The 11,587-nt window shown below is 38.1% G+C and overlaps 1 protein-coding gene across 2 annotated transcripts in view; it reads right to left on the bottom strand.

Annotated features, from left to right (window-relative positions):
• The window catches only part of LOC108746404 (neuronal acetylcholine receptor subunit alpha-7), a 255,845-nt gene that overhangs the window by 106,345 nt on the left and 137,913 nt on the right, over positions 1-11,587 (bottom strand). For both annotated transcript variants that reach the window (XM_018483143.1, XM_018483144.1), the window contains exon 6: positions 8,238-8,418. In XM_018483143.1, the coding sequence (XP_018338645.1) occupies positions 8,238-8,418 (181 nt within the window). The remainder of the gene's footprint in view (positions 1-8,237; positions 8,419-11,587) is intronic.

The following is an 11,587-nucleotide window of genomic DNA, read 5'->3' on the forward strand; positions in this document are numbered from 1 at the left end:
ACGGGAGCGTCGTCGTCAGTTATCCCGTCGAATAAACGCGAACGAGGTGTCTGTCTTTCTCTCTCTCTTTCTCTCTCTCTCTCTCTCTCTCTCTCTCTCTCTTTCTCTCTTTCGCCTCGGATAAATCGACTCGAGAGGAAAGTGATCCTTGGCTGCTGCTGCTACTGCTACTAGCGCGATTACGTAAAGTGGTGCGTAGTCACGGATTACGCGCGAGCACTTTCGTAATCCGTCGACACGAGTAAGAGGGGCATTAATTTCTTCTCCTTTGATCGTTTTTCCCGATCGACGTAATTCTTTCATCGGGCAGCCTTCGCGTTATAGATTTTGATAATTGGCGTCATTTTACATTGCTAATTTGTAATATCACGGAATTAAACGAACTGTGATTAAAATGCTTTTAGATACGTACTCGTACTTCCTGGCTGTAAAAATTATATTAGGCAATCCGTCGCGTCACCGATTATTTGATTAAGCGTTGAATCAATGAACGTTTTCTTACAGTGTGGAAGGTGTGGCATCGTTCAATAATAGCAGATTTCACCCATTATTCGATTGCATATTTTATTGATAATTTGAAAGATTGATATTACCTGTCGAGTTAGTGACACAGGTTGATATATGATCGGACATTGATCTCTGTCCTCGCAGTAAAAAAGATATAAGAAGCAATACTTCTACGTGAAAAATCAGCTTGTAAGAATTTAATATAGCTTGTAAGAAAATGGAATATCTCGATATACGTAACAAACGGTAAGTAAAATGTCTTCTTTTTAATAGTTCAACGCTTAAATAAAATCTAGATTAAACGCTCGAAAGAGTTCTATTATCTCTCGATATATTCGCAACATTCCTCAATAACGCTTGTCAACAAACTACTGAATACTTGAATACTATCCAGCTTCGAATCGAACTAATTCCGAAGCAGCGGAATACGCGAAGTGCACAACAGGCTCACCTTCCTCTAGCTACGAGTTATCGTCGTGACAAGATATGCACGTCATGCGCAGCAAAGAGATCACCGTTACATGCACGAGAAACTGTCGAAGCGGTAAAAGAAGTGGGAAATAGAAAGATCGTTAGAGATATTGAATAGATATGAAGCATTTACATACAAGCATGCGTCCTTAATCGTCGTGAAAAAAAAAAAATAAAATAAAATGAAATAAAATAAAAGGACGGAAACTCAACTTGGAAGTCAGGAAGTCGAGAAGGAATTAGAAAGAATCGAGAGAGGACGATTATTCGAAAAAGGAAGCTGGCGAAGGATAATCGGTGCGGAGTCGATAATAGAATGGCGTGGAATGTGCTCCATGCAAAATTGTTTCCCAGCTCAGACATAATCACGTGGTACCCTGCTTTGACTGGTCGATGTATATGTGTGTGTGTGAAGCATGTATAAGTATAGTTTGAGTAGGTTGTGTATTTCGCGAATATCCTAACACCTCTCTACAGTCTGTATTCTTTTTCTTCTCGCGCGGGGAAACACGGAGGGTAATATGTGTAAATGCATATATCAATCCCGAAATCACTACGTTGTCTTTTCCGTTGTTTTTTTCTACTTCTCCATTTTTTTCTTATCGTTTCACTCTTTCCTCATTCTTTTCCCCTTCTCATTATTTCACTTCCGCACTCCTCGTCGTATATATTATGTATGTATATATGTATAATAGCGAAAGCTCTCATTTGATACTCGAAGAAAAAGCCCGTGAAAGCAAAGTAACACCGGCAAGCGACATCAGCCCATCATAGCGCCTTCCTCTACGTAGGAAGGTTAAATGTATATGTCGACACCATAATATAAAATTCAACATAGCTATAGCCAATTAGTGTGCTCAGATTGCGCTCGTGACGTGGTTGCAAAATCTTGGTTATTTTAATTGTGTTTATCAAACAAGTCCCAGCACTCCGAAGGAAGATTCACGATCGATTCAATTCAGTGCGCAATTATAGAATGAAACGTTTGAAAAAAAAAAAAAAAAAGAGAAAAATGAATCAAATTAATGTGTCGATGAAAAGTCGATTTAACATCGTGCGGCCTTGTTGCGAAATGCAGACAGGCATCGTGTGAAAAATCAAAATTTTATTGTCACAAATAAAACGCGCACCAACGAATATCCGTCGGAAACAGTAAATGTTTATGCTCGCCTCGTAAAACGTTGCCGCGTCTCTGCGGCATAGAGACCACGCCCGTCCATTAACTGCGCGTTGAGTTGTTACTGGGAGTTGAATAAATAAATTTGTTTATCGGAGCAAAACTAAATTTTTATGCGTGGGCGTCGAGTTGACAACGTAATTCTTCGTTTATATTTGATCCGTTTTTACGAGTACAATCGGACCAATCCGTCTCCGCCGAGATAGGAAGATATACATATATCGTTTCTTTATTTCAAAAGTGACACACAAAAAACGCGATTTTCGATTTTATTACCATGAATGAGTTAAATAAATATTACTCTATCAATCATAAAAAATGAATTAACTTAACCTCACTTCAAAGATCGTCAATAGAAAGGATAGTTTAAAAAAAGTTAAATTCAAATAGAGTAACTTTTTTAAGGATTGCGAAACGAAAATGACAAAAATGTAAATATTTGACTATATTAAGAACAAATTCTTTTTGCCGATATTATTTGACTGGTCAATAATAATTTTTGCCAAGTTGAAGAACAATTCTCCTTTTCTGAAAAACTCCATTTTTTGAGATGACCATTTTTGAAATAACAAAGTGATATTATTTAAATCCGATTTAAAACAATAGATTCGCGCAAGCAGCGAATAGGCAACTTGTGTATGCAAGTATAAATAATGACAAATGATTACGTGTGATGCTACTACGAAGCATGAAGCCGTTGTGAAACTAAAATGTGCGTAAAGTTGAAATGAACTGAACTTAATGGTGAATGTAATTTAAAAGAAGCCCTCCCGTTGGACTTCATCTGCGGGCGATTTAATAAAATACTTTGAGCGCAAAGTGGCGGCGTTGTCTATAAAAAAGTACGCTTTTGTTCGAAACAGTTTGAAAAATTTAAAGAACTGCATTATTAATACTTCGGCCGAGTGATCGATTTCGGCGGCGAACAGATATGGGCCGTCATCTCGCCCGACGTCCTCGTTATTAAAGGCAAGCATCGATCGGAAAATCGTTCTCGTCCCATGCACGTTTTATGAGAGCCGCTAATAATACTCCGGTCCGGTACGATCAACGGTGATTCGAAAGACATTGATCCCTCATTAAGATTCCATTATTATCGAGTTTGCCTTTCGGTCGGTGACAAAGTTCGATGAACTAATACGCAAGCATTTTACCGTCAATTTATTATATACGATATTATGATGTCGAAACACCGGAGGGAAAGAGGTATAAAAGTAGAGAGATTATTTATTATTTAAGCGTGAAATTTATTGGAAAACTGATTTTACCTGCGGACATGTAAATTGTATTAAGTTCGATCGTTTCTTAAAGAGTACGTGCGCGACATGATCATTGCAACGTAAAAATGCTTAAAACCTCCACGGATCTAACTAAAAATGTTATTTATTGTAAAAGATCTCTTACGGAAATTGCGCAGTTTACAAATAAAAATCGATTTGTGAATACAACTTTTGAAATGTATTTATTGTTTTATTCTATCAAGTTAGTTGAATTACGAATTATAAAGACAAATAATTGACTTGTGAATATCTAAATTGCTGAAATATGTCTGAAATATATCTGAAACCTATATATACTACGGTAAATTTCTATCTGTGCCGTAATTAAGGGATAGATGGATGTTACGCGAAATGACACGAGGAACTTCACATGCATTTAGACAAATAATGACCAAATGCCGTCTGGAAATCGATGAAACCACGACTGCTTTGCGGAAATACGGGGATTATTTATTGCCCGTGAGATAGCCCCGTCTGAAAAGCAATGGCAGTTTTTTAGTCTTATCGACGTCGGCCGTATTAAAGCTAGGAGAACAAAGAAGAATGACGGAGTGTTTATAAATTTATCGGCAGTGACAGCGAGGAAATAGTTCGACGCGCAATTTATAAGAATGCTAAAGCATGCACCTTATTTATCATCAAAGCGTGCGACAAAGCCGCCACGTGCGCTTAATGATTTTGATGTTATTAAAATCAATAACGTCGATGAATCGAGAAATTACCACAAAATACAACATAAGCGTAAAAGAGAGTAAAAATTATGTATCATTTTTCATTACTTTAAATTTCAATACTTTGTGGCAATAATTTATTCGGTTGTTTAAACAACAATATTCAAATAAATAAAATATATATGTGTGTATATGTATGTATGATGATTGATTTAGTTGGTGGATGATTGATTTCGATTTGGTTGATTTTGCTTCGACAAAAATATCTCTTTTAAATTACAGTAATAGTAACAATGAATTTACTGATGATTCGTTAAAAATTTTATATACGGTTGGAGATGCGCGTATGCATGTGTGATACTTGTTCTCATTTTAGCTCATTCTGTTGCCCTGATAAGTGCGTTATCCATCCGTTAGCGAACATTCGTTGAGCTTTACGATACGGTGCATTAGCGACAAACGGAAAATCACGATTTGTCACTTTTCAGTTTGCTTTATGATCCAACACTACCAATCGTCATATAATTCACCAGTGTCACGCGTCGATAAATCGTTATCATAAATTATTCTTGCTTGCAAATCGTAAAATATATCGCAATGAAAGTATCGGACAGTCCATGTTAAATGTGTAGTAGATGTCTTTTCATATGTCAGAAGATATAAACTTTCTTATATGAAACATCCTGTCGTGAAAGGATAATAATACTTATAATTTTTCTGCTATCACATCACTAAGTGACTGTTAAAATGAGAATGTCAAAAGTTAATAAATTATGCATCGTATTTAAATATATCTGATAAGATTTTTCTAAATCAAGGGACTGTGGTTTCATGCATCGTTATCGAACAAAGCATTAAATAAAATAATTTCAAAAGTTTGATATTAAATTAAAATTATGAAATGCATTAGATTGCAGACTAACGGAGCTTCTTTTTAAATCAGGCAGATTTACGCACAATAAAAATATCAAATTCCAGTTGATTTTCATTAATTCTATACGTCAAGGAGTGATTTCGAGCGACAGAATGAACTAGCGTGCCTCTACTCTCTGATCGTGAGTAGTTCTTTGTGCGAGGGTCTCGAGAGGTTGAAAACTGTCACGGACGTGGCGAAGTGTCGAGGCCGGGTCGTAAGTAAAATGAATTTAACATTTGGCGTTTATATGCGGCCTGCAAACTACGCGCCGTGGGAACGAGCTCGACAAACTCGACGTCGCGAGTTAGGCGCAACGCCTGGCCGTATGTGCCTAATATCTGCTGTACAAACACGGCTTCTACTACACACATTGCGACGACACGAGGATGCCAGTGCCAAAATTTATCGCTTACGTAATGGAGAGAAGCGGAATTACCGAGAGACTGCGCCGGCCTGCATCCCGTCAAACTTTATCGGCGTTTTATATCAATGCGAATTTGATAGTTGAACGTGCAAAAATTACGACAGCTTGTACGAACCTAAAACTTGAAATTATTCACACGTTGGCAGACCGCCAGGTTCAAATTTGAGATTAAGTAGATATTAGAGAACTTATGCAGCCTCGGAATTAAATGAGGATTTTGCATAGAAGTTTGATAATTGATAATTTGATAATTGATGAGAGAACTTACGGGCGATTAAGTCACGACAAAGAAGCAAAGATGAATATCTTTCTCTTTCCGACGAGATCCTCTACGTAATTTTCTTCGGCGCGGAAATGTCCGAGTGTAAATGTCGCGATTATTATCGCGAAGAACGTTATAGGAGATACCGTTGAGGATAATTATCTTGTAATACGAGATTGGGAAAAGTACATTATGTATTGTACGTGTAGCGAATTGCTTGTTTTAGAAACAGGCAACGGTAATTTATCTAGCGCCGCGGATATAATTATCGTTGACAACGCACGTTGAAATATCTGCGACACAATTCTCTACGAGAATGTTGAGATCGTTCCATTAACTATGGTCATCACGGGTTATCCGCAATTCAGATATAATCGAATATAGCTAGTTTAACAAAATTTCATCCTCGGCACTCGAAAGCCACGTTACAAAATTACATCTAAAAAGTAAGCTCGCGTTTATACGTAAAATAAAGCGACGTGCGAGGCAAGCTAATCACTTAGTTATCTCTTGTATCATACATGATTAAACGAATTAATTTTATTTTCTCAACCTTTTTATCAAAATGTCATATTAAAACATTACATTTCATTTCGATCATTTCTCTAGGAAACGTTAAATGTAACTAACAGTGAGAAGTAATAAATGTGGTTCATAGACTGTTAAGAAATTTATGCGACAAAGTAATTACGATCGAGCAGAGGTAACCATGTGCTTTCTGAACATTATAGAATTGATGCCGTCGGTTCGACGCATGGAAATAGCGTTTCCATAATAGTGCGAGGAAATCGCTCCATTAACGTTGATCACCTCAAGTAACCCGCAATTTGGAAATAATTGAACAGGGCACGATCGAATCCAACGATTTAAGCCGTGCGCCATCAGCATATTTCCGCACGTTAATCGACATCTCGCATGTTGCATAATTTACGCCGTGTGCATGAAATAGTGTGCATGAATAAGTGCTCTCGATCTATTTTGCGCAACAAAATATGTAAAATTCATTATACTTTTGTCGAAGGATATTAAATAATAATCGGTGATGTCGGCTGATGTTTGTAAAGTGACGTTCTTCTTCTACCACGACGGATATATCACGAAAAATGTTTCGAAAGAAGATCCAACTCAAATTTTCAAATGGAAAGTAGCGAAAAACGTTGAAAACACGGCAGGATACTCGCAATTCTCGCGACGAATGTTCTCTTCTGGAGTGCTGGGTATCCCTGACACTTCCCTATTTTACTTCATCTCTTTCCTCACGCGGCACTCGATCTAATTCACACATTACAGAAAACGGTGCGTGTGATACGTGTGTCGTACGTGTGTAACATGTAATGCTATATATCATATATATATATATATATATATATATATATATATATGTACATATATGCCTATATTATATGTATATAGATCCGAGCTGAAGCTACGAAGCGTGAGAACGGCTATCTATGGAGCATCGCTATTGTGTATTGCACTCGTGAGTCTTGTGTCGGACAGAAGAAGCCGCGAGATGCCCATCACGGGCGCGGGATAAGGTTTTTCTGGTCACGGCTGGGACGAGGTAGGAGGCAGGTCGAGTCTTTCATGGCAGCAAGGGATCTCTGATGGCGAACGGACAATGAAAGTGGCTCCATTTGCGACGTCGATAGAGCGCCGAGGATCTCACGAGAATCCCCGTTTCACGCGCTGTGAAACGGTGAGATGCCAATGGGATAATTCTCGACAGTTTTCTGCATGGAAATTTGGCCGCGAGCTCGTTAAACGAGAACGAGGCGTGCACCCGTAATTGGTAATTGGATGGTAATTAAGCGGCGAGAGTTGCGATTGAGACACGTTTTTATCGTTGCAATTTCGACAATGAACTAATTATTTATTGATTCCCAAATATGCGTATTAGAAAAATGTAAAAATTATTCATATAAATATATATTTTTAAATATTCATTTATCTGTAATTATAACCGTTTGTATTTTATATATATATATATATATAGATTCGAGCGATAGATGAGTTAATAAGATATTAAATAAAGAAAGAAAAAATTTATAAATTTTTATTAATTTTGGAATGGCTTTATACTTTGCATCAGCCAACATATATTATCACGATTGATTGTAAAAAGATCGATTTTATTTGCAGTAAAGAAACATTAAATGCAAATTGACTTTAAATTCTTCGGAAAATCTGCATCGATAGGATAATCAGAAATTTTCTGATTACCCTATATCATCATATATTGCTATCATCATATATGATAAATGAAAATTTTGTGGCAGACTTTCCGAAGATTGTAAACCGTAAAAATGTGAGATCTTTTCTTTCGTCGCATCGCACGGCGGTCACATCGATTGCACTTACGAGAGCCACATTTCATGGTTCTTCGCTCTCTTTCACCCTTCGCTTCCGGTTTACCCGAGTAAAAGCGCGTGTAGCTCATTCGGAAGAATTTAAGGGATCGATAATAATCTTGGTGCTCTCGGTGTGTATTGAGCGTGTGTCGGTGTGTAAGTGGAGACAGTAGTGTACCTGGTTGCCGTCGTAGGTCCAGGATCCGAACTTCATGTCACAGTGTTGGTCGTCAAAGGGGAACCAAGTGATGTCTATCTTGCATGTGCTCTTGAAGATGCCCGGAGGGACGTACAGGCAACTGCCGTTATGCGTGACCACCACGTTTGTTTGGTACGTCCCGTCGAAACCCTCATCCGCACTAACGTTTCATATCATTCCATTAATTACCCTCGTCAGTCGTCAATCGTGATCGTTTCGCGGCCGGCTTAATAGCGCGTCTCTTTAATCACCGCATGATAGAGCGGGGCCGTCAGTTCTTATTGCCGCCGGCAAGATCTCGCACGAAGAATATTGACAAACGGAGAATATCACGCGAATGTCGCGCTTGTCCGAAAGTAAGGAGATGGATGGGATATTTGAAGCATGAGAGAAATTTCTCCGTTCTAATTACATTTTCTTCTGACACTGTAATATCCATTAAAAACACTGTCTTACGCGAAAAAAATTAACAGATTCAAGATTAAGCGCAATTAGAAATGCTGAGATTACCGATCTTTATTGTCTCACTTTACGAAAGCGTTTCTTCATGCATGTTATGGCTTCTACTTTCGCCTACTTTTATCTATATTATAATATCCGGCTGTATCTTCCATAGAACGTTCTGAATGGATAATAAGATAAGAATCACGAAGGTGAAGGAGAACGATAAAAGGACACTCGCGAATGTTATTCATGAAAATGCAAACCATTTAGGACCTCTTTTACGATGGGCTCTTTAAGCGCGACCCGGAATTGCGATGAAAAAGAGAAAGGATGAAAGGGAAGGGAAAGGGGACGAGAAAGAGGACACTGCGAGCCAGGTCGTGTTAATCCCCTAAGAATAATTCGAATCGGCTGCTTAAACAACGTTTAAGGATAAAAGTGAATATCTATGCTGGTCCCGGGAGTCTGCGCGCGCGAATTTTTATGACATATTTATTTAGCGTAGCGGCTTATTCAGTTTTCGGATGTCGTATGATAGCGAAGACTAAGCGAAAAGGATATTCTTATTCCTCTCGAGAGCCGTACTAATAAATGGCTGCGGTATCCTTTACGTTGTCACGCAAACTATACGTTCGGCGTAGGTAAATCGAATATTAGATGACCTGCGAGACAACCTGTAGCAATTGATACTCGCGAAGGTACTCGTGAAAGCAATGTGTTGGCATCATTAATGTTCTCTCAGAGTCGTTACGAGAAAGCGGTATCGGTATTGTCGAAGGTTTTGAGGATGTCATTCTCGCCAATCGAAAATCGATGCCGTAGTATCATTAAAGCTCTTGCGCTTCTAGCTACTTTTACACGTTATCGCGAAATGGAGAACGAAGGGGATAAGACAGAACGGTGGGAGAGTGGCGGGAAAAAGGGGCGCTTCGGTGATTCTCCCTTTGGAGAATAAAGTTAATTAATTTCATCGGAGAATTGAATTTTCAACACCACTGTATTAATCGCTATCTTGCGTCGTGATCTTCGCACGTGATCTTGCGGCGGTCGTCCGTTTATTCGCGACGAGATATTAAATGCGGTCCTGTCGGTTTTGTATGTTTTGCCATTTGTCCTAGATCACGGAACTGAGTGACGTGATTCTCTTTCGACGTCGATTAACGCGTGTTTTAATCGAATTCGTCCGCGCGCGGATTCTCAATATCAGAGAAAATAGGCTTATGAGATCGATTGGCCTAAAAAACCGGTCGAACGCTCTCTCTAATGTACGTTTATTCCGGCGCGTTATGGATAGCGGCATTGTCGTCGTTGTTGTGTGGCTAATGAAGACTAACGAGAAACGGGATTTCGCCCAAAAAGTGTGTCCGACTAATTAATCTCGTTCGTGCACGACGGAACGAAACCGTGTTGCAGCGAGTACCGGGGCATTGGATTTTGTCGATCGTTGTTCCTCTTTTATGGGGAACTTCGTTATCCCGTTGCCGCATTTGTTTCTGGATGTATATGAGGAACGCGCGATACGCTGGAATACAACTACTGCAGACAGCGTTTCGTGGCCATTATTACGATGATATGTTGTTATGCGAATGTTAATTAGTTACGAAGAAAATATTACAACGGCTACAGCAATTTATAACAGAATCGTGAGAAACTGCACACGTGGCACCCAACATTATCGGCGACCTGGTCAATAGAATTCGCGATAACGACACGGAATTTAATGATCGAATTGTAAGGGGCTAATTAACGACACCGAGGGACGCATTAATATATAGGTTAATGGCGATCTTCTGACTGGATTATCGCGGAAATGACAGATCGTTTCCGGCACATTATTGACAGGAGTGTCAATTATATCGAGCTACGACAACACGATCTCGATTTATCTCCGATATGATTTCATAGAATTTTCTTGAACGATAAAAGGTGAAAGTTCTTTTATTTTTCATCCCCTTAGAAACGATGCACACGCTGTTTGCTGAATAGAAATTTAATGAAGTACGGTAAGTAATATACGTCAGCTCGCTTCCATTATCACTGACGAGGAATACGTTGTATCAAGAAAGTTGCGACACTCTTGATGTAACTTAACGTAATCCCGTGTAATGGAAGTTACAATTTAGCTCGACATTGCATTGCACTCGATACCGCGCCATCGTAAACTTTCCATAAATTTGCGAAAGTTTTCGTTAATATCCCTCAACCCTATGACAACAGTGGCTGCAAAAGTTTCCGCTCGAAGAGAAATCAAGTACCTGAATGCCTAACGATTGTTCGACGTTAAGTACTTGCCCAGGGTACTCGTAGGACGGTTAAGAATATAAGAAAGTTCTGTGCACGCCACAAACTGTCGTTACACGAAATCTTTTCAACGTGTTGGTACGTATTGCTTAGTACATTGTGAAACGAAGCGGAAGATTATTCAACGCGAGCTAAGGCTGCATTACGCATATTTACAAAATAGTGAAAAAATTCCCAAAAAATTACAAATTATTTTAGATCATAAAGATCTTTATGGTAAATATAAAAATAAATCTAAAAAAATTTTGTTTTTTATATAAGTACTTTAAGTATTTAAGATGATTTATATAAAGTTTCATTCGAATGCAGAGATTAGTTGTTCTATAAATAAAATTATTTGTTTACAGAACAATTAATCTCTGCATCGCAATAAAACTTTGCATAAATCATTTTAAATACTTAAAGTACTTATATAAAAAACAAAAAAAAATTAAGATCATTGCCATTATTTTTAAAATGTTAATACTCTATGACAATTTAAAATAATAACAAATAAAATTAATAAAAATTAATAAACAACTTTTATACATATATAATCTATTTAAAGTGTAAATATTATCACATTTGTAAAAATGAGTATCATA

The sequence above is a fragment of the Trachymyrmex septentrionalis genome, unplaced genomic scaffold (assembly GCF_001594115.1).
Source record: "Trachymyrmex septentrionalis isolate Tsep2-gDNA-1 unplaced genomic scaffold, Tsep1.0 scaffold17, whole genome shotgun sequence".
Taxonomy (NCBI): domain Eukaryota; kingdom Metazoa; phylum Arthropoda; class Insecta; order Hymenoptera; family Formicidae; genus Trachymyrmex; species Trachymyrmex septentrionalis.